Source organism: Sceloporus undulatus, chromosome 1 (assembly GCF_019175285.1).
Source record: "Sceloporus undulatus isolate JIND9_A2432 ecotype Alabama chromosome 1, SceUnd_v1.1, whole genome shotgun sequence".
Classification (NCBI taxonomy): domain Eukaryota; kingdom Metazoa; phylum Chordata; class Lepidosauria; order Squamata; family Phrynosomatidae; genus Sceloporus; species Sceloporus undulatus.
In genome coordinates this window covers 319,535,626-319,560,048 of record NC_056522.1, presented here as the reverse complement: position 1 = coordinate 319,560,048, position 24,423 = coordinate 319,535,626, and the positions used below count along the sequence as shown (strand labels likewise).

General features: G+C 43.7%; 1 protein-coding gene across 5 annotated transcripts in view; it reads left to right on the top strand.

Annotated features, from left to right (window-relative positions):
- MGA (MAX dimerization protein MGA) overlaps positions 1–20,530 on the top strand; it is a 72,092-nt gene extending 51,562 nt beyond the window's left edge. For 4 of the 5 annotated variants that reach the window (XM_042466654.1, XM_042466635.1, XM_042466648.1 and 1 more), the window contains exons 15-18: positions 5,043–5,346; positions 9,862–10,404; positions 12,784–13,059; positions 17,434–20,530. In XM_042466654.1, coding sequence (XP_042322588.1) covers positions 5,043–5,346; positions 9,862–10,404; positions 12,784–13,059; positions 17,434–19,646 — 3,336 coding nt within the window. In that variant the 3' untranslated portion in view covers positions 19,647–20,530. The remainder of the gene's footprint in view (positions 1–5,042; positions 5,347–9,861; positions 10,405–12,783; positions 13,060–17,433) is intronic. The other variant, XM_042466661.1, reaches the window with a different exon arrangement.
- Positions 20,531–24,423: the final 3,893 nt, after the last annotated feature.

Here is a 24,423-nt window from a genome sequence, read left to right as displayed (position 1 = left end):
AAGACCCTCATGATTCTTGCCTTCTGTGCTTGGGGGAAGGACACAATGTTTCATCCTGCCCAATGTGGTAAGTTGGTGGCCCCCCGAAGCCCCAGAAAAATCGAGAATCACGCCTCAAGGCGGCTTTATATCAGCAGGCCCTTCAACCTGCTTCAGCCTCGAAAGACTGTCTGCAAAAGTCTAGATCTGGAGAACCTGCCTCCAGAAGGCAGGGGATCACTCCCCAAAAGCTAAGGACAGACGTCCTAAGGAGAAGTCCTCCAAACATGCTCAAAAATCTGACCAGGATTGGAGCTCCGACCACGAGTGTTCAACCAAGTGTTCTTTGAAAGGCAAGCATCATTCCAAGGAGTCCTATCCATTGAAGAGGGAAAAATCTGCTGAATGCTCCTTCTCCAAAAAGCGCCGGTCTTCTTCTCCACATTTGGATAAGTCTGATAAGAAGAGGTGCCCTCCCTTGGCACCCTTGGGTTCTGATCCCACTCAGGCTCGTGTAGCTTTTACACCTCAGTGTACTGATCTGCTTGGTCTCATTGTCGAGGAAACACATTCCAGACAAATCCCCTCTCCATGTGGTCCAGATTGATGTTGACTTGGAGTCTGAGGGGAAGATTCGTGAACTTGATCAGCCGACACTCACCAAATCTGGCTACCGAGACTCGGCCCTGAGAGCCACTGGCCCAGATGGCAGCATGCCCTGATCACTGTATCGAGGTGACTGCAGAGATCCATACTGAACCGCAACATGATACAGTTGCTAGGGCTGAGGACACCCCTTGTTTGAGGAGTACCCAGACTTGGTGTACGACGAGGAAACTGGCTGCTATTATTTGCCAGTCGATATCAAGAAACTCCACAAAGATTCCACTGGTAGGTGTACTTTCCATTCACCAGCCCAGCGTACAACAACCTCGGCTATAACCCAAAGCACTACAGCTCAGACAACCTTGAGCAAACCTCCACCGGTTCCAGTTCATCAGGAGTCTTTACGGGATCAACCCCTCCCTCGGATCCCATCAGTTACATCTCCAGGATCTTCCCATTTATCGTCCCCTTCTGGGAGTTCGGTGAGAGCACCTCCTTGCCCTGCATTGGTGGTGCACGAAAGCACCTCCTCCACCGACAACATGAAATCTTTTGCAGAGCAAATGATTAGGATATCCAATGCTTTCGGGATTGAGGTCAACCATACAGAGGAAGATTCCTTAGATCCCATTGAGCAAAGAATCCGTGGGAAGGATCCTGCATCCATTGCCTTCCTACCCTCAGTGCAAAAGATTGCTCGACGGTCGTGACAGACTGGCTACCATCCCATCAACATCCAGGAAAATCGAGAACTTATACTGAATCACTCCATCTTCAGCTTCCTGGTTCTTCGAATACCCCAGGCCGAATCGTGGAAAGGGCTCAACAGTCCTTCATACCAAAGACATCCTCATTGCCAACCGATACGGAGGGTAAAAAGATTGACAGGATGGCCAAAAGATTTTATGCGGCTGCTGTTCTTGGCCTTAAAGTTGTGAATTATTCTGCATGCATGAGGGCTTACCAGCAACATTTGTGGGAAAGGATGCTGCCCTGATGGATGATCTGCCGGACAAATGGCTCCTGGACCCCGCCCTCCATGCCCAAGCTCATGCCTTGGGGACCCAACAGATCAACTCAGCCCAGCATTCAGCTGACTGCGCAGCCAAGGTTTTGTCGGGTTCAATCGCTTTCCGCGGCCATGCTTGGCTCCGGTCCTCCGACTTAACTCTGCAAGCCCGGACGCTAATTGAGGACATGCCATTCGACGATTCTGGATTGTTCAGCAAAGACACAGATGAAAAGCTGAACTTCTGGTACAAGATGAGAATGGCCACAAGAAGGCATGGTATGTCTTCTGCTACCTACCAAGGTGCTTCTAGATGACAGTATGGTGGCCAGTGCCCTAGCTATCCTCTGTCCCAATACTGTTCCTTCCAACAACAGAAACGTCAGTATCCCATCCAGGACCAAGGCCAGTAGAGATACCTATCCCAGTCTTCTTCTTCGTCTGGCCACCGCCAGCCTCCCCAGACACGGTACCAACAAAGTTTCCGCAAAAAGTACTCGGAACAGTGAAAGAAGTGAATGTGAAGGGATGACGTGCACTCTGTTTTGACTCCCTTTGAGGATAGATTAGGCCCTTTTTCAAATTCATGAGCCATGGTGATTTCTGACACTTTGGTCTTCAGCATCGTCTGTGGGGGATATGCCCTAGAGGTCGAAGAGCTGCCGCCCACCGGAGCTATAATTTCCACCTCCCTCTCAGACACTCTACTCGATAAAGTGCGCTTTCTGTTACAAAAAAGTGCTATCGAGTCTGTCAACCCTGCTCGAACTTGTAGCTGTTTCTTATCCCCCCCTCTTTTTTTTTTTTTTTTTGGTACCGGAGGCGGATGGAAAGTTTCGACCTATTTTGGACTTATATCACTTAAACTTGTACATGTGTTATTGTCGCTTCTGTATGGTAACTCTCTCTTCTATCTTGCCATTGCTATAGAAAGGCCAATGGTTTGCTACCCTCAACCTCAAGGATGCTTATTTTCACATTGAAATAATTAAGACCACAGAAAGTTCTTGGCATTCACTGTAGGTTCTGATGCTTTTCCGGCCCGTCAGCATCTCCATGGCACCAAGCGTCTTCGCCAAATGCATGGCTCTGGTAGCGGCTTACCTTTGACAGTGAGGCATTGTTGTCTTTCCATACCTCGACGATTGGCTCTTCGTGGTCCCATCTTGAGAAGAGTCATCCAACAACATCAATTTTGCCCTGTCTTTGCTGGACTCTCTCGGTTTACTGATCAACTTAGAAAAATCCCACCTCATACAGGTTCTAGGCTCTCTCCAAGGATGTTTAAGACTATCTGACCAACAGAAGGATCACATTCTGTACCACTCAAGTGACCCTGGGACATATGGCCTCAACCACCTACGTTACCCCTGAATGCACGTCTGAGAATGCGCCCCTGGTTTCTCTCAATGCTCAATCCTGCAGCCAACCATCTCGGCAAGTGGCTATCGGTACCGAGACCAGTTGCCAGGACCCTTCAATGGTGGCTCGATCCCGACAATGTCTGTGTGGGAATGCCGTTTCTGCCTCCTCAACCTCAGGCAACCCTGACTACACATGCCTCCCTGGAAGGATGGGGGGCTCACACTTCAAACCTAACGATAAGGAACAAGTGGTCTCCCATTGAGAGGATTTTCCATATCAGTGTTCTGGAAATGCTTGCAGTAGAGAAGGCTCTCAAAGCCTTTGAGATCTTGCTCTCAGGACAGACGGTCCTCCTGATGACAGATAACACAACGGTAATGTATTACACAAACAAGGAAGAACCTGATTCCCAGACCTATTAAAGATCATGCTTTGCATTTGGGACTGGAATACGGTTGCAATCAATCCATCTCCCAGGGGATCAAAACCACTTGCAGATCAGCCTAGCAGTTCCACAGGCCCTGTCACGAATGGCAACTTCATCCCACCACGGTGTGGAGCCTTTTCTCCAAATGGAGAATGCCCGACATCAACCTCTCAACAACCAGTACCAACAGTTCTGCTCAAGGACTCGGTCCACAAATTCCTGAGGAGATGTGTTCCTGTTCCAGTGGTCGGGAAAGTTCTTATATTCCTTTCCCTCCCTTCCCTCTCATCATGAGAGGGCCCTTCTTCTTACTCTGATTAGGCCCAATGGAGCTGGCCTGCCCTTCTCTTCCTCTGGATGGTGGATGTTCTTGTGGTCCACTTGGACTCCTAGAACCCTTTCACATGTGGTCTCATTCAGCCAGGTGTCCCCCATCCTATATCCATGTGTTTCATTTTTCTGCCCTCTTCTTAGTTTGTTATAGAAGTATTGAAGCCAGAAGAGCCCATAGCATGCCGTGGAACAAGTAATGGGGTGTATGTTGCTGGTGCACGCGTGCCACAAACCCGAGCCCCATTACTTCCTATGAGGCTTCGGCATACGCTGATTTCCCCTTACACTGAGGGATCCGGAATGGATCCCCGTGTAAGGGGAGGATGCACGGTGTAGTGTCTAGATCAAGGGAAGTAATAGTGCCACTATATTCTGCTTTGGTCAGGTCCGACCTGGAATACTGTGTCCAGTTCTGGGCACCACAGTTCAAAAAGGATGTTGAGAGTGTGTCCAGAAGAGGGTGACTAAAATGGTGAAGGGTCTGGAAACCATGTCCTATGAGGAGTGACTTAGGGAGCTAGGGATATTTAGTCTGGAGAAGAGACGGTTAAGAGGTGATATGATGGCCCTGTTTAAATATTTGAACGGATGTCATATTGAAGAGGGAGCAAGCATGTTTTCTGCTGCTCCAGAGAACAGGACCCGGAAGAATGGATGCAAGCTACGGGAATAGAGATTTGACCTCAACATTAGGAGGAACTTCCTGACAGTAAGGGCTGTTCAACAGTGGAACACACTCCCTCTGAGTGTAGTGGAGTCTCTTTGGAGGTCTTGTGAGTTCATTAAGAAAAAGAGCCCTCCCTCCAGTCCATCTGCTTTGGTCCAGGCCCCAGAGGCAGAGAAGAACTGCTGGACCTGAGGCCCCCCCCCCAATTCCCTTCTCCTTTTGTGTCGTGTCTTTTTAGATTTTAAGCCTGAGGGCAGGGAACCATCTATTATCCCCTCTGTTGTAAGTCGCCCGGATTCCCAGTGATTGGGCAGCATATAAATAAATCCTATTATTATTTATGCATGGCAGGGGGCTTGACTGGATGGCCCTTGTGTTCTCTTCCAACTCTATGATCCCACGATTCCCAAGAATCTTGAAAACTTTTTCCCTCAAGAAGCAGATACCCAATGTTGGCTGGCAAACTAGTTTTGAAACCAAAGATAATTTAAAATGTAACTTGGGGCATGGGGGTCAGGTATTAAAAGAAAAAACTAAAACATTCATTTGCGTAAAACTAAGTCTGTTGTGTAAATATGATTAACAGTTTGGATCCTAGACACCATCAAAAAGGCAGAATTCCCAAGTTAACAGCATTTGTATCCTTTTTATTTCAGGTTAATGGTAAGAACTACCCACAGGCCAAACTGCTTTTGGGACAGATAGGAGCATTACATCCAGCTAGTCGACTTGCTGCTTATCTCACAGGCAGATTGCGCCCAGCAATGCTTGATCTCTCAACAATCAGTACGGTAATATCCAAGATGGCTTCCAGTACTAAGGTTGCTACTTCTGAATCACAGTCAGCTGAGACACCTGCATCAGAAACTTTGAAAACGATATTTTTAGATAACTCTACATTGAATTCTACGTTAACACCACCAAATGCTAAAGCTAATGCCTCAGCACAGAGAAAAATAGGTAGGTTGTAACCTTGTGTGTGTTATGTGCCTTCATGTTGCCTGTTGACCTAATGACAACCCCATGTATTTCATAGGTTTTTCTTAGGGAAGGAATACTTAGAGGTGGTTTTGTCACTTCCTTCCTCTGAAATGTAGCCTACATCACCTGGTATTAGTTGGCTGTTTCCCATCCAAGTACCAACCAGGACTGCCCCTGCTTAGCTGTGGTATTAGCAATAATAATAATAATAATAATAATAATAATATTTATTTGTATTTCCCTTTTTAACAAAGGAATCAAAGCGGATTCCAACAGTCTAAATAAACTATCAAACAATTAAAAATTACAATTTCAAAACCCCAACCTTCCTCCCAATCATAAAAACAGTGATCAACCCATAAAAAGAGATTAAACATCAAAAAATTTAAAACTGTCCAATAGGAATACAGTGGTACCCCGGGATACGAATGCGCCGCCTTACGAAATTTTCGGGTTACGAAAAAAATCCATTAAAAAAAACTGTTCCGGGTTACGAAGGTTATTTCGGGTTACGAAAAAATTTTTGGTGCTTTTCGGCGCTTTTTCGCACGAAATTGCGGCTTTTCCCCATTAGCGCCTATGGCATTTCGGCTTGCGAATGCTTTTCGGGTTACGAAAGCGGCGGCGGAACGAATTAATTTCGTAACCCGAGGGAGCACTGTACACTGAAATTTCGGCAGATTAGCAAAAGAAATGAGTCTTACTCTAGAAGAGGGGGGCACAAGGGCGTAGTATACATGAAGTAGAAAGTGGTTTGTATATGTTTGTTTATATCTTGAATTTAAATGTAATGGAAAGCTAGGGTGGAGAACTTAACAGGAGTACAGATTCCCCCAGCCCTTCACATGGGCCAGATAAGGTCACAGGCTGGGCTTCCACCCCTGATGTTAGTTTTGTGGCTGAAGTGCTGGGTTGAAATCTTCCAAACAGTGCCTTTGCTTGGGAGCTGTCTTCACTTTCTCACAGGCTTTTGCTACACGGGTAAGCCTACTCCTTTAGTAGCTCAGCTTTCATGCAGATGCTAGAACCATTTTTCGTATGATTAATGACGGCATTATGCAGGTCAATATTTTCTCTGGCAGCACTCCATGAATGGAATCTTCTAACCCTAGCAGCTTAGTTCACCATCTTTACTTGTGTTCTATGGGTGTTGTTATTTAAACTTTTAAACTACACTGCTCTTTAAAGTTATTGATTGATTTGTGTTCTTTTTGTTCTCTCATATGCAGTTTGTAATTATTGTATCCATGTATTTTGTATTTTATTTTATTGATGTTTTAATTCTGATTACAGGTTGGAGTCACTTAGTTCTGAGTAGCTCTGAAATGAGAGAAAACATGGAATGTTTTTTTAAAAAAATAAAACTATATTTTATAGTTCTGCTTTCTGTTATGAGATGTTTTCATACAGTTTTAAGGATGGCATTTTGAAACTCCTACTCTGGGTGATTGAAGACACCTAATATACAGAATCTCAGTGATCATTAATCTTCTGATTATCTGAGAAAATAGATAAAAATTAAAGGGGAGGGAAACAACAGGGAAGTTATTGTGGGAGTCTACTGCAGATCCCCAAGTCAGATGGAGGAATTGGATGATGCCTTTCTAGAACAGATGACCACACGTTCAGAGAGGAGAGATGTAGTAATGGGTGACTTCAACTATCCTGATACTAGCTGAAAGTCAAACTCAGCCAAATCCCCGAGGTCCAGCAAATTCCTCACTTGCCTTGGACACAATTTCATTGTCCAAAAGGTGGAAGAGGCAACAAGGGGATCAGCTATTTTGGATCTGATCCTAACCAACAGGGATGATCTAGTTAATGGAGTGCAGGTGGTGGGATCCTTAGGTGGAAGTGATCATGTTCTCCTGGAATATGTTATACAATGGAAAGAAGAAGCCAGGCATAGTCAGACACGCATTCTAGACTTTAGGACAGCTGATTATAGTAAACTTAGAGAAATACTGGGCATGATCCCATGGTCAGGAATACTAAAAGAGTAGGGAATTCAAGAAGGATGGAAGTTTCTCAAGGGGGAGATACTGAAGGCACAATTTCAAACAGTTCCAATGAGGAAGAAAAATGAGAGATGAAACCAGTATGGATTACTAAGGAACTTTCAACTGAGCTAAGTTTTAAAAGGAACATACTGTATATAAGAAATGGAAAAACAGGGAAATCACCAAATAGGAATTCAAACAAATAGCTAGCACGTGTAGGGGTAAAGTAAGCACAGAATGATCTCAGTCTTGCTAGAGAGGTTAAGAAAAACAAAAAAGGCTTTTTGGGATATGTCTGCAGGAAAAGGAAGAAGGAAATGGTAGGGCCACTGTGTGGAGAAAATGGCAAAATGCTAACAGGGGACAGAGAAAAGGCAGAATTGCTCAACACCTTCTTTACCTCAGTCTTCTCAGAAAAGACAAAGGGTGCTCAACCTGAGGATAATGGGGCAAAGGACAGAATAGGAGAATTTCAGCACAGAATAAGTAAAGAGATAGTAGAGGAATACCTTGTTAATCTAAACGAATATAAATCTCCAGGACCAGACGAACTACATCCAAGGGTATTAAAAGAACTGGCAAATGTAATATTGGAGCCATTGGCAATAATCTTTGAGAACTCCTGGAGAACAGGAGAAGTCCCAGCAGACTGGGGGAGGGCAAACATTGTCCCCAGTTTCAAAAAGGGGAAAAAAAGAGGATCCCAACAATTATCGTCCAGTTAGTCTGACATCTAAACCAGGAAAGTTTCTCGAGCAGATAATTAAACAGGGAGTCTGTGAACATCTAGAAAGCAATGCCATAATCACAAAAAGTCAACACGGATTTCAGAGAAAGAAGTCATGCCAGACAAACCTGATCTCTTTTTTTGATAAAATTACCAGCTTGTTAGATGAAGGGAATGCTGTGGATATAGTATATCCTGATTTCAGTAAGGTTTTTGACAGGGTTCCCCATGATATTCTTGCAAACAAACAAGTGAAATGTGGGCTAGACAACCTAATTGTTACATGGATTTGTAATTAGTTGACTGGCCGAACCCAAAGGGTGCTCAACAATGGCTCCTTTTCATCCTGGAGAGAAGTGACCAGTGGGGTCCCACAGCACTCTGTCCTGGGGCCAGTGCTATTCAACATCTTTATCAACGACTTGGATGACAGAATTGGGGGCATACTTATCAAATTTGCAGATGACACCAAATTAGAAGGAGTAGTTAATACCCCAGAGGACAGGATCAAAATTCAAAATGACCTGAATAGATTAGAAAACTGGGCCAAAGCCAACAAAATGAATTTCAACACGGAGAAATGTAAGATACTGCACTTAGGGCGGAAAAATGAAATGAACAGAAAGATATAGAATGGGTGACACCTGGCTGAACGAGACTACATGTGAAAGGGATCTGGGAGTCCTAGTAGACCATAAATTGAACATAAGTCAACAGTACGATGCAGCAGCTAACAAGGCCAATGCAATTTTAGGCTGCATCAATAAAAGTATAGTGTGTAGATCAAGGGAAGTCATAGTTCCACTCTTCTGCTCTGATCAGGCCCCACCTGGAATACTGTGTCCAGTACTGGGCACCACAATTCAAAAAGGACATTGAGAAATTGGAGCGTGTCCAAAGGAGGGCAACTAAAATGGTGAAGAGTCTGGAAACCATGTCCTATGAGGAACATCTTAGAGAGCTGGGGATGTTTAGCTTGGAAAAGAAAAGGGTAAGGGTTGATATGATAGCCCTGTTTAAATACTTGAAGGGATGTCATATTGAAGAGGGAGTAAGCTTGTTTTCTGCTGCTCCAGAGACTAGGACCCGGACCAAGGATGCAAGCTACAGGAAAGGAGATTCCACCTCAACATTAGGAAGAACTTCCTGACAGTAAGGGCTGTTTGACAGTGGAACAAACTACCTCAGAGTGTAGTGGAGTCTCCCTCCTTAGAGGTCTTTAAGCAGAGGCTGGATGGACATCTGTCGGGGATGCTTTGATTTAGATTTCCTGCATGGCAGGGGGTTGGACTGGATGGCTCTTGCGGTCTCTTCCAAATCTTTGGTTCTGTGATTCTTTGATTCTATTGAAATAACTAACTTTCAAACTACTATACTCCTTTATTTGCATAAGGAAGTGTTGTGGGGTTTTTTACCTGACATGAGCAGCAGGATTTTAAGGGTCTACCAACTTGGAGGATGGCTTGGACAATGGATGCTATAGGCTCCATGGCTTTAAGTCAATCCTTACCATGCTGAGAGCAGCCTTCCCCCATAATACTGTTTCTTTTTTTAATTATTGAACATGCTTTTAGACTCTTCAATAGTTTCTTTATGTTTTAAATCTTCAAATTATTCTTAGTTTTTTGAAATTGATTTTATGTAAAGCTTCCTTGCAATCTTGTGATAGAATGGGATGTATATGTTCCACTCTTATCGTGTTAACTTTTGTGAAACATAAAGGAGAACTCTATTAAAATTCCTTACTTTGAAATTCCTCCTTTTTAGCTATCCGCCCATTACTGGATGGTGTTACCTCTCAGTTGGTTGTAAGTGCAGTTGGAGCTCTGCAACAGAAGATTCCTGGAATTAGAACACCCCAACCTCTGACAGGACCACAAAAATTTAATATCAGATCTACACTTTCTTCTGGAACAGCTACAGTTCCTGCTGCTGCTACCACCACTATTACTGTGGCATCACTTCCTGTAACTACTCCTAGCCCTTCGCAGTGTAAGAAAGCTTTCAGTACTCCTGCTATTGCTATGGCAAATGCTACTGAGGCACCAGAAAATAGTATTGTGTCAGTTGCAACGTCTGCAGTTACTGTTAAAATATCAAAATCAACTGGAATAGTTACACCAGTTGCAACTATTGCTTTTACCAAGTCTGCAATAACCACATCAGCTCCAGTGTTAACAGCATCTTTATCTACAGTTTCACCCACAACTGCATCCATAGCCACAGTAACAACGCCGACTTCACTGATTGGGTCTGTTGGTTCTGGACCATTGGGAATTCACAAAAGTCCATTATCTAGTGAAAAGCCAGGTATGATGTCAACTGCTTGCCAATATTTGCAAGAAACACCTGGTTATATCTTTCCCATGCACTGCTAGCTTAGCCAGCCTACTGTGATGTACAAAATGCTTAACAGGTATAAACAAACAATTCGGAAGAATTCCTAGGATATCTGATGTTTTGGACCAAAAGATATGTGATGTTTCTCATGCAGTTAGAACTTTTTTGGCTTTTTGAAATAACAAATAGGTCTGTTGGGGAGAAGAAACTAAATTGGGCCAGCCACCCCACTAGGCAGAATGAGAGGGCTGCAGCAGACTGTTAAGGGGAGCAAAAAGTATATACCTCTTCCTTACTGCCATACGAGAGCTTTAGTGGCTATTCAAATGTTTCAAATGCCCACAGCCAGCTTTTCAAAGAAAAGCATTGGCAGGCTCTGGAGAGCAGCCTTTTGTAACAGCACCAAGATGAAAAAACATTTTGCATGCAGATCTTTGAATCAGCTAGATGCAAAGGCGATTGTTGACAGGGATTGATGTTGGGATAGCTTTTAAGAAGCTATCAGAAGTGCTGAAATGTATTTTGGTTTAGAGTTTAGCACCATAGATAGCTCCAGTAGTGTGTGAACTAAAATCTGGAGCAGAGTCGCCACCCACTCACATGGGAGCCTCTAGTTGTCTCTGACATCAGATGCTCTAATTATGAGGAATATTCACCAAACAAAGTTATTTCACCCTATTAGTTCTCAGGAAAGCAGCACCTGCTGTTTTAGCTGGCTGATATTACCCTTCCCAGAGTTGGCCCACCCTTGATCTCAAGCTCAGGACAGAACAGGGGGTAGGTGACAGTAATGAGGATGGACCATTACAATGATAAGGGATCAGATGGGATTTTGTCTGTCTCATGAGACAGCGGAGTTAAGCCATTGCTGTCAAGAATGGAAACAGTGGCCTTTTGGTCCTGCTGCATTTCCAGTCTGAATAAGGACAGGGTGGGAGTAAAGCCACACTTCCACTATCATCGGGGAAGGGTGGGTGTTGGCCATTGGGCTGAAGAGGAAAACCAGGCCTAGGAGTATGTAGTGGAAGTTCATTTGTTTTTTGTGGGTTTCTTGGGCTATGTGGCCATGTTCTAGAAGAGTTTCTTCCTGATGTTTCGCCAGCATCTGTGGCTGGCATCTTCAGAGAATGCTTGCCTGGAAAAAGTTGGGTATATATATATACTGTGTGAGCCTGGGAATGCAGGAGTGATTTGCATGTGTATTGTTCTGTTTTGTGATGGCAGGCCTCAGGCTGGGAGGCTAATGCAAAAGAGAATTAGTGTCTGCTAATTGGTGATCATTATCTGCTGGGAAAGACCTTGACTGAGTGGTTTCCTATTCTTCAGGGCTGAAATGAGGACTGAGCAAATGCAAATGGGAAACCACTCAGAGTCAGGGGCTTTCCCAGCAGATAATGATGACCAATTAGCAGACACTAATCCTCTTTTGCATTAGCCTCCCAGCCTGAGGCCTGCCATCAGCAACAGAACAATACACATGCAAACCACTCCTGCATTCCCAGGCTCACACAGTGTGTGTGTGTGTGTGTGTGTGTGTATATATATCCATGTTTCTAAGGCGACATTAATGTAGTTAATGACAAAAGAACATTAGCACACCATTGAGGGGTTTGTTTTGTGATTTACTGACATGATTTATGGTGTTCAAGTTAATGGAATTCAGGGGGGAATTGACAGCACTGTGCAATGCCTATCTATCAGTGTTAATTATCAGAGTTAATGTGGCCCCCTAAAATGAGGACCATTGTCCCAGTTCTTTTCCCAGCAAAGACAACTTCTGCTTGTGCAACTGGACTTTCCTCTGCATGCTGAGCGCCCCAGATTTGCTCCTCAGAGTCCTGAAACCATATGTTACAAATTCTGAGGGCATATAAGAAACTACTGGAGGAAGTGAATCAGTTTCTTAAATTATGCTGAGAGCAAGCATTTTATTCTCAGTTTATTATTCTTATATCATTTATTTTATTTATTATTTATTTTGAACATTTGTACCCCACCCTTCAGTCAAAAAGTCTCTCAGAACAGTTAACAAATTGTTAATTTGACCATTCCCTGTTCTAAGGTTTACAATCTAAAAAGATGCCAAACACAAAGAAAAGTGTGGCATTAGGGGAGAGGATTAAGTCTAGGAAATGTCTTCCTTGGAGACCAGAACAATAGCATTTGGTATGGAGGAAGGGATTTTCATCATACTGGAATCATAACATGATGGTTCTGTTCCCAGCTTTTGTTCTCATCCTCAAAGGCAAGAGCAATCACAGTTGGTATGGAGGGAGGATGTATAAAATGGTGTGTCATTCTTGCTGCTACATAAGAATTAAGGAAATGTGTTCTTCCATAATATTATAGGCACCATAAGCCCTCCAAGTTTTCCTCCTGGAGCAGAGAAACGTATGGGACCACGGCTGCTTTTGATTCCAGTAAATTCAGGTTCACCTACTTTGCGACCTCAAAACATGCAACTTGCTCAAGGGAAGAGAATGATTTTGCAACCTATAAGGAATCCTGGGGGTGTGAATCTCTACCGACATCCCAATGGCCAGATTATCCAGCTTGTTCCCCTGCATCAGCTCCAAACTACAGGATCCCAGCCTAGTTTACCACCTGTAATTCTCCGAAATTCAGGTAAAGCATACATTTTTTGAGATTTGGCTGAAATATTTTAAGAAATGTAGCCTTCAAAAATATCAAAGTTTTACTAGGAAGGCCTCCTTCCGGAAAACAGTTAGGATGCCGCCAACAAGAAAGTCCAGCTGAGTTGTCACACACCTCACTTCATAACAGGATATAATGTCTGGTGATGATTTTGGTATGTGTACAGGCTTATGGCAGAGTTGGTGTAGTACTTAGAAGATAATTTCCAGTGATGATTTTTCTATGTTGAGAGTCCTGCAGGTGTTAGTTCTGCAGATGATTAGGATTTTAGAGAATGGCAGCAACATTCTGAATTATCTGAAAGTTTACTGGAAATTGTGTTACCCATATAAAAGATAGTAGAGAAAACTAATTCTGAAGATTAATTACACAGAGTTTTGCTGGTGAAAGACAGTCTTTACCTCAAATGCCAATTTATTTGTACTGACAATTTAGGATCTAGGAATATGGATCCTTCAGAGGTAGTATTCAGAATACATTGTTCTTCATGGTCTCTGTGACTCACACAAATGGGTTATCCTGCACCTGTGCAGTGCCTCTTTTGAAGCATTCTAAAGTGTTCTGAAGAGTTTTGATTGTAGCCCTGTCCATCTCCAGCAGCCTTATGTTAAGGGCTTCTAGCTGAAAACCACCAATTCCTTTTTAACCACCACTGCAACTGCTTCTTCAGGAACAGTCGTCATGTACTTGAATTGGAAGACATCTTCTGAAGATCAATTGTCGGTGTTGGCTTTCTACACATGCTAGCCCTCGAGGTTTCTCAGTATTGCTGGCTTCTTTTAAGAAGTGTGTTGAATGCTGTATTAAGATCCCAGGTTGAGATAGGCATTTGAGCTGCCGTCAGTGTTTGGGCAAGTCCCATATTGTTGACTTAATGTTCACACCACAGGCCAGATGCAACAGAGAACATTGCCTTAAAGCTCTTCTGTACAAGCAGGCCTTGAAACCACAAGAGCTTGGGCACTATCAGCAATCATTGATTTTAAGAGATGAAGTGGGCACTCTGACATTGATCCTCAGCTTCGAAGAAGTTGACATCAAGTATAGAAAAGGCAGCCTTCATCCTAATGGATGTTGGTTCCTCTAAATGAAAGGCCACATGGGAATCAGTCCTCCTCACCCAGGGTCACACAGTGTGTGTGTGTGTGTGTGTGTGTGTGTGTGTGTGTATATACCCACTCTCTTCCAGATTAGCATTCTCTGAAGATGCCAGCCACAGATGCTGGTGAAACATCAGGAATAAACTCTTATAGAACATGGCCACATAGCCCGAAAAACCAACAAAAAACTAAAGGCCACAGGTACTTTGCGGAGACCTGTATACCTGCCAAGAAGACCAGAGATGGTACCAGAAATAAATCGTCTCATTGTTCATTGACCCTCCAGCAGGTCTCTCCAGATTGAAATGCAGACTGGCCTAAAGCACAAACAACAAGAAGAGATCAAAGGAGTACTCCTTGTCTCAATCCTCTTCTTCACAATTGATTGAAGATATGGCTGTAACTGAGACATGTACTCCCTCCAAGGAGTTATTTCAGAGATAGTTTTTAGTGAAGCCATGGGGGTCTCTCTTGCTGTGTACTGTTGTGGCGGATACCATCTCCATCCAGGGCAGAAGATCAGATGACAGTATGGTGGAGAGAGAAATTCAGGAGTCTTCTGTTGTTAGGATTACAGTCTCCACTTCTCTGGTTCTAATCTCAGTTCAAGAGAAACATCTTTGTCTTATCCTCCAATGGGGATGTTCCGATCTACAACGTTTTCCACTGTTCTGTTCCAAGAACCTTTGTGAAAGGGAGCAATCTATCCTGTACCTCACTCTGAGTTTCACTAGGAGGGTTTCTTCCAGTACTTTATTGTCAACAGAATGAATGGCGGTCTGAGGCCAATTCTGGACTTGAGGGATGTGAACCTGGTCATTAGGGGTATGAAAGTTTCACAGTCTCATACTCCTGTATCCTTTTTCAATGAACTTTTGTCTAAAAACAATTAAAAACCTATTCTTAGCTGTCTTTAAAAAATGTCACCCCCAAATTAAAAAGAATGGAACACACGATTTTTCCATAGAAACAACATAGTAGCCTATTTATTTAACACATAATAAACATTCCTCCAGTGTTTTCCTGGGTGGTGTTTTGATTGAGGACACTTACCATGCATCTACTTGATCCCAAACTGTGACTATCATGTCATATTATAGAGTGGACTCAAGGTCTCTTGTCAATACCATGTTTGGAAAAGATGTATTTTATTGTATTGTTTTTTGTGGGTTTTTTGGGCCATGTGGCCATGTTGTAGAAGAGTTTCTTCCTGACGTTTCGTCAACATCTGTGGCTGGCATCTTCAGAGAATGCTTGCCTGGAAAAAGTTGGGTGGGTGTGTGTGTGTGTGCGCGCGCACACACACACTGTGTGAGCCTATACACTCTCTCTCTCTCTCTCTCCTCTGACTTTCAGTCAACTTCAAAATCTTCTTCACCGATACAAACTGAAACACAGTAGCTCACAGCAATAACCTGCTGGTCTAACTATATAGCTCACAACCAACTAAACATTCCAACTGTCATCTGATATGTGACCAGACTCTTGGTTCACTAATACAGAATGTTGGCTGTGAGTCATCAGTCAGTCAATCAAAATATTTTTATGTTGTTTAAAGGAATATTATACCAACAGCTTCCTAGTCTCCCAGTGAATCACAGAGACCGTGAAGGAGGAGGGCACGTCTGTAACTGTAGGTCTTCAAATGGTCATCTGTGAACTTACACAACCCTGCCCTTCCCCCTCCCCCTCGTCATGTCTTCCTGGTTCACAAGGGCGACTGCATTAGTGTCCTATGGAAATTGTAGGTTTTGGTGGAAACCCCCTTCATAGGACTGCTGGAAGTGGGCAGGGCTACCGGCAAATCTCTTCAGAATGCTTTAGAATGCTCTGAAAGAGTCAGGTTCAAGATAACCCATTTGTGTGAGTTCACAGATGACCACTGAAGAACTACAATTACAGGCATACAACCTGTCCATTCCACCATCTTGAGGCGGACCAACCACAGCAGCTCCATTTCATTTAAACCTAGTTTCAGCATATCAATTATCCTCCAGTCTATTAGTACTGTGGGCCCTCCTTATGTGGGGGATCTGTTCCGGATCCTCCCACATAAGGGAAAATTCCCCTATGCTCGAGCCCCATAGGAAATAATGAGGCGCGTGCGTGTGGCAGTGCAGTGCACATGCGCCATTGTTCTCCCCACGTGGCTTCTGCATAAGCTGGAAGCTGCATAAAATGCATCCGCTTGTGGCACATGTGCACTGTACTCCTAAATTTAAAGTCATTTTTTTCAACTGACCTTTATGAAAGAGAATTGAAGCTGCTTGATGTCAGCTTTCTGGTGACACTTCATTCATTTCTTTAGATAACCTCACTAAGCAGCTTCATATAGATCTTCAGAGAATAGGTAGAAATCAGGCTTAACCATATGCCCTAGATACTGTGGCCAGAGCAGTAATCTTCCAGCATCCCTGCCTTTGCCTATAGTAGGAATGGAGCAACTGAATAAAGATGACCTCCATCTCAATCTCAAAGATACTTCCAAGAAGGATACTGTGGTCAGTGGTATCACAACCAGTGAGAGAGCCAGGAGAATGAGTTTTAATTCCATTTCTCCCTGGCACGCTTTAGGATAGCAAGGCAAATTGTGAGCCAAAACCAGATTGCAAAGGGATCTAAGTAAAGATAAGTAATATTGTAATGGAAAAACTTGTCTTGCGCATGTATATAAAGAAAAGGCATGAATAACATACCCACATCCTGTTAAAACCTACTGAAGCCCTTTCTACTTAAATTGGACTAAGTGATTAATATTGTCTCTGTTGGTAGTTGTAACAGTACACCACAACTTAAATGAACTGGAGAAGTTCCAGAAGTCAACTTCTAGTGTTGAATTGAGTAAATGCAAAAGAATTAGGGTGCGCGAAACTAGCGACTGCAAGTGAATGTGTTTTGGCCACACTTTCTTTGCATTCGAATTTAAGAGAAATTTCTCCTGTTTGATAAACTCCTACTTCTCTAAGAAAATCTGTTTCCCATTTCCCGTGATGCCTTATTTATTTCCTTGCTTTTGTACTGATTTCCTTCCAGAGGAACAACATCCATTTTTGAAAAATAAAACTAAAAATGCACTTCATATCTTTTTCTGTTAGATTATTTCTTTTTATTTCTCCTAAACCTTTATTGGTTTCCCTCCCCACCCTAAAGTTGATAAAGTATGTATAGTATAAAGTTGCTTATTTGAGGAAAACTTGGAGTTATATGGCCAGAAATGGTAATAATGTTTCTTACTTCTTTACAGGCTCTGTTGTGGGAATCAGGTTGCCTACACCCTCTAAGACTCCTGAAACTTCTGTCTGCCAGTCCTCTCCTGTTTCATCTGTGATTCAGACTACCACAGCTACATCAGTTTTGTCTGTAACTCCTACTTTTTCTGAATACACAACCACAGAGACCACTTCTGTTTTGCCTGAGACCTCAACCACCATACCTACTTCGCTATTACCCAGTACACCTACCATTGAAGTTCCTTCAATGTCTCTGCCCCTTGCTGTTGTTTCAACACCTCCTAACATTGAAGCAGCTTCACTCTTATCCATACCCTGTACTTCTGATATGTCTTTATTGCCTATATCCCCTTTGCCTACATCTGTGCCCCCTACCTCTAAAGGTCTTTCAGTTGTCACTGTGCCCTCAATCAGTGATGTACCATTAGTATTGCCCATACCACCTCCCACTGTATCTGCATCTTCTGTTACTGAGGCCCCTTCTATTCTGCCCAAGCAACCTACAACTGAGGGCCCTTCAGTTTTGTCTGTGCCTAGTACCACTGATGCTCCTCTCTTGCTGCCCACCACTGAAGCCCATTCTGTTTTGCCTGAACCCACTGTGGAGTCTTCAGTTATGCCTGTGTCCCCTGCCTCTCAGGGCCCAACTACTCTGTCTAGGTCTGCTGCAACTCAGGATTCTTCCGGTCTATCTGTGCCTCCTGTAACTGATGTCCCTTTGGTTTTGGCTATGCCATCTTCTGCCACACCTGTTCTCCATTCCACTGAAATCCCTTCTACTTTGTCCACATCTATTACAAACTGTACTTTGAAGTCCATTACATCTATGCCCATATGTCCTGTTTCAGCTACCCAAGCAGCACCTGTCATTTCACCAGCTTTTGTTCCTGTATCCCAAACTGGAACATTGACTCTGAGAATTTGTCCTTCAGGAATAAAAAGTAACACGAATCATATGAGTTCAGATTTTAAAATAAAATGTAGCAGTAGTGGGCAACCAAACACTACAGATAATCTAAACTCTCTTCGGTCTGGCAGCTTTGCTTTGCTTCAATTTCCAGGGAAGAAGAATATTCCAAGCCCTGCTGTGAAACAAGTTGCTTCCCTTGAGAGTAAGAATAATGAGTTCAGTGCCATTAAACTAGAAGAAAACATAACAAATTCACAAGTTGTGGGAACTGTGGAGCCAAAAGAAAATAAACTGCCAGCCAATCAACCAGAGTTGCATGCTGAAGAGCTTACGTGTGACCAGAATGGTGGTACATTAGAGAGAGCTAACAAAGATGCAAAAATCACACTACAGTTAGTAAGGGGTGCTGATATATCATCAGACCCTACCTATATCAGTGAGGACAAAAAAAGTGAAGAAGAAGTGATGGTTAAAAGGAAGCATGTTAAAAATCCTGAGGACACTGAAGGCAAAGTTTTATATAGTTGTGACACTGTACCTGAGAGCTGCAGTGAGACTGCAGCCCTTGCACATGACACGTTAGAAGAGGAAAAAGTTGAACAGTTAAAAAGTTCGTATGAAGAGCAAACAGACTGTAATCAAGCACAAAACCCAGATGCTGGTATAGAAGGAGCTGAGCAGACGCAGTTAGATATGGAAAAGAGAATAATTGCTGAATGGCCTCAGGAATCATGGAACAAACACAAGGTAAACATTGATTCTACAAAGAAAGTAGCAAACAAGTTGAAACCTCTTTTATGGGAAACACAAGATCCAGTACCACTGGGAAGCAACATGAACGAAAAAGATAACTTTGTGGTAGCTGAGAGGAAAACAGAAGAACTGAGAGAGAAGACCACTAGTGTCGAAGTCCAAGATAATGAATCATCAAACAAAAATTTGGACAATGGTCAGGAATTTTTACCTAAAATAAATCCTGATTTGCAAGAGAATGATAAGACTAATAGGCATATAAAGGAAGCTGCTGATACTCAAGAAGAAAGCCAAACATTTAGGCAGTTGGTTGCTTTGGAATACAGTACTAGCATAGGTGCCGATAAGCATGTTGAGAAATTTGCTAAATGCATACAGCAGAATACTCTGAAAACCAGCCATCACAGAAAGGATTCTCCACCCATTATTGATATTACCATGGACGACACAGAAAAAGAAGAAAAAACAGATGACTCTGCAGATGAGATGGTTGATGAGATATCTGGCTATCAGAGTGAAGATGTAGTGAATCTTGAGACAATGGTGAGTAAGGTTTTAAATTAAAAAGTTTACTCTTGGTATAAAGTGATTTAAACAAGATCACGTTTACCTTATTTCGTTTTAATTTAGTGAGATTGCATTAAATTACCTTAAATTAACAGAATTTAAAAAGTTATGCCCAGCAGTGAAAAAAACTTAAATTCCTAGTCAACATAGATTTCAGAATGTAATGTTAAGCATCTGGAAATGTTACATACCCTTATTATTGGCCCATAGCTAAAAAATACAATGATTCTCAAAAGCAGAACTTTGGGCTTGGGATATTTGTAATTTTTTAAAATAATTTATTTACATATGTTTTATGGTCCATAATACAACATGTATAATAAAACTTTACAAAATATTATCATTATTAGATTACATACTTTTCACCCCTCCCCTCCCTCCTTCCCCTCCGATGGCTGTGACCAAGTAACTTAGGCCCTCTTCAGAAGGGCCTTTGTGGGGGCCCCGTCATGTGCTAGGGGTTGGCCGAGGGCGCACCACCCATACTGGCCTCACCCCTAGCACGTGACGGGGGTGTCAAAATGGTGGTGCCCTGTACACATGGGTGCCGACATTTTGATGCGATGGAAGCTTAGTGTCCACATGTCCCGGCGTCATTGTGCCATTGCCGCACTGCGGTGTCACAAACACGCCACAAGAAGAACCCGCTTTTTAAGGGTTCTTTTTGCTGCGTGAGGGAGCCACACGGTTTGTCCGTTGTGGCTCCCTCGCTCAGCAAAACAAGGCACGGATAGACCGCCCTTTTTGGGCGGCCTGTATCCTGCCTTTGTACCCAGTATCCATAATGTGGAATATGTTATTAATAATTTCTCTAACTTCATTGTACCGCCTTGGGATATTTGTAGTAATTTTCCAGCTGCATATCTAATGCCAGAGTTTGAAAAAACCCTTTTGATATAAGTGCTGTATTGTTTTAAATTGCATTATTTAACTTATGAAATCTTTTAGAATATATGTTTTTAATATGGATAATAGTTTCATTCAGTTTTAATGTTGATTTTTTTGTATGTTTTTATTGTGTAATCCTTTTTGGGTCCCATTCATGGGGCAAATGCGAGATGTAAAGTTAATAGTATCAACAACTACTACTACAAAATTAGGTTTAAACATTAATTTAATAATGATAAACATTAGAAGCTAGGAATTTAATTAATTGCTATTAACACTAATTGAAATTCTTTATTTAATAGATTTACTGTTGGTAGCTCATTACTTGAACTGCTAGCCTGGGGGTACACTGAGATTTACAGATAATGGCATGGAAGTTGTCACTGCTGACCCTAAGGGCAAATTTTATTTTTGGTTGCTTCAGAAGTATTCTTTTGATCCTTTATAGTCCAACATACCTCGTAGCTGTCCAGCTGAGAAACATGGCATCTCACTTTGCAACTGTTTTTTTCCATTCACCTTATGTATCACCAACATGTTGATATACCCCAAAATCCAAGATCCAGATATGTATATGTATCAGTGGTGGATGAAGGTCCATCAGCAGATCCAGGAAAATGCTGTTCTTCATTGTGGTCTCTGTGAATCACACAAATGGGTTTTCCTGTGCAGAGCATATTCGGAACTTTCTAGAGCTATTAGAAGCGTTTTGGCGGTAGCCTTACCCACTCTCCAACTGCTTTCCTGGTTCTCTTCCCACCTAAACCTTCAGTTCCTTTTTGTTTGCCGCAGCAGCAATGGCTGAGGAACTCTTTCATTTTCTTGTCAAAATTAAAAATCTCCTAAAGACAGGATCAGTCTGCATTTTGGTGGTTATTTCTTAATTCGTTTTTCATTCGTATTTTAAGATGAGTGTCGTAATTTCTGATGAAGTAACAGATTTAAATGGAGGCTTACCCTGCTTGACAAAGACCCATTGTATTATTGAGGCAAGGTTAACAGCTTTGCTGTATGAGCTCAGCCTGTCCCTCAGCAGCTGAGAAATGATCTACTTTTGATGGATCTTGGGCTACTTGTTCCCTGCCCTACCTCAATCCTTTTCGGTCTTGACTCTGCAGACTTGTTGGACCAGTTGGCCCTCAGGCGGGCACCTTCTCCCACACTGGCTAAGAAACATCAGGTGGTAGCCAGATCAGCATTAACATTGGCTGCAGACCATCCTGATACTCCTCTTGGAGAAAAATATTAAGAGCCCAACGTTGGTACCATTCCTTCATGCTGAACGGAAGAATGTTGGCCTGACTTCTGATTCCTCTGTCTGTGATCCCTTATACAGTACTGAACATTGCTCATTGTGACCATCTACTTGTTCCTTACCAATTAACCATGATTGATTGTTCCCTAAATACTGAAGGCAGGTTGCTTGATACCTTCCGCATTTACAGATGGCCAATTCACTCCTTACCAAGAGATTCTTTTTGATACATTTCATCTCCCTTGGGATAGGATGGATATAACCAAACCGATCAGTCTCTAACTGAGCCATCTTCTATACTGACCCTCAATGTCAGTATAGTGGGTCCTCCTTATACATGGGTTTGCCATCTGCGGATTTGAACATCCGTTTATGGCAAGCCCATATTGTCCCCAATGGTGGTGCACATGCAGCCGCACTGCCATTAGGGACAAAAGTCCCTCCCCCAGCCTTCCCTCCCATCTTCCTTCCTTCTTCCCCCCCTCCCTCCCTGCTTCCTGCCTTGGCTTGGCTTTGGGGGCGGAGTCTGCTTTCCCAAGTCACTGTGCCCTAACAGTACACTTGCTCAGGGATGTCCAATAGCTGCTGCTACAGTAAAACAAAACAAAACAAAGAAACCTTTGCATTCTGATTGCTCCTTTTGCATTGTTTTTGGCAATGTGTGGTTTTTGTTATAGTCCTCCTTGCAAGTGGGCTGTTTCTTTTTGTTTGGTAGGCTGCTTTGACTCACCATTAGCCCTTTGAGATCAACATATGGAGCAAGTTGATGTCCCTTACGTATGACACTGTATTTTATGCTTTGTTTAGGCTCCCCATATCTATACGATAGGGGTTTTGTGGCAGTGTTGTACAGTCTCTATAAAGTTCTTATGCTCATGCTGGCCACGATGCAGTGGATTCAAGCTACACCTATGGATGTTCCACCTGAACATTAGGAGGAACTTCCTGGCAGCAGTACTCCCCTTGCCACCGGACTTTGCCAGGAGCTGCGTTGCCGCCGGGCGGTTCTCCTCGGATTGTTAGAGGTGCGCAGCTGCGCACCAGCCTGGGGAGGCCGCCCACGGACTGCTTGCTTGGGGCTCTGCAGCTCCGCAACTGCGCATTCTTGCAGCGGCGCAAGGAGCAGGAGGATTGTGTCCATGCCAGCCTTTGAACAGAGAATGTCTGCTGTGCCAGATCTCTGTTCCTTTTGTTGCTTGGTAGGGGGAGGGGGAGGATATGGACGCGGGGAATGCTTCGGCTGGGGAGGAAGAGGGTAATGTCTGCACGAGCGGAGCTCCCATTGAGGTGGTGTGGGACAGGGGGAGGTATGGCGGTAGGAGAGTGGACTTGCGTTACAGAGGAAGGCGAGATCGATGCTTAATATCTATCTCTCCTTCCTGTCCCCTCCTAACCAAAAGGACCTGAGGGTCACTCCAACCGTGCCACAAACCCTGTCTCTGCTCCTGTGCAATGCCAGGTTCATTAACAACAAGACCCACATCATCCATGATTTGCTAGTAGACAGCAATTGTGACCTGGCTTGCATTACTGAAACCTAGCTTGGGCCTGAGGGGGATGCTGTGTGGGCGCAGGCCCTCCCTGCCGGGTTTTCAGTGAAGGACCAGTCCAGGTTAGGTGGGCGGGGGGGGGGTGTTGCCTTGGTACATAAGAACACCTTGTCTCTCACCAGGAACCACATCCGTCAAACTTCCTTTATCGAGTGTATTTCCTTGACCCTGAAGGCTAGGGACAGTCTAGGGATTTTGTTGGTGTATCGGCCACCCCGTGCGCTAACAGACTCCCTTAACGAGCTGACACAGTTGGTTGCGGAGCTGATGCTGGAAACACCCAGGCTACTTGTCCTGGGTGATTTCAACATCCCCTTTACAGCCAACTATATTCCATCCGGTGCGGCTTGGGAATTCATGGATACCATGGCGGCCATGGGCCTGTCCCAGTTGGTCTCGGGTCCGACGCATTTTGCGGGTAATACACTGGATTTGGTCTTTTGTACGGATGCGGAAAATCCGTGGGCAGAAATAACCAGTATTTCCCCCCAGTCATGGACGGATCATTTCCTCGTGGAGGCAAAAATCAAGGCTTCTACCCAGATCCCCCCCGGGGGTGGTGGACCTATTAGAATGGTCCACCCTCGAAGGCTGATGGAACCCAAAAGGTTCCAGGAAGCCTTAGAGGGGCACATGGGTGGAGATGACGGCGATTCTGTTGATGCCCTGACTGGTATCTGGGATACCGGTCTTTCCAGGGCTATACACAGTATCGCTCCCAAGTGCCCTCTCAGGCCTGCTTCCAAACGAAAGCCCTGGTATACGGAAGATCTCCGGGCAAGGAAGTGGGTTCTGCGCAGCTAGAGCATCGCTGGCGGAAACACCTACGCTTAGCCGACAAGGCTCTCCTAGACCGCCTTTTGGAGGACTACGGAGAGGCGATACGAGCAGCTAAGAATTCGTTCTATGGTGCTCGTGTCGTGTCCGCGGAGTCGCGTCCAGCAGAGTTGTTCAGGGTAGTGAGGGAGCTAACTCAGCTCCCTCCTGCCCCGAACCAGATCCTTGAACCTTCTAAGGCCTGCTGCGACCAATTTAACAACTTCTTCGCGGATAAAACCTCTCGGATAAGTGAAGGTCTCAA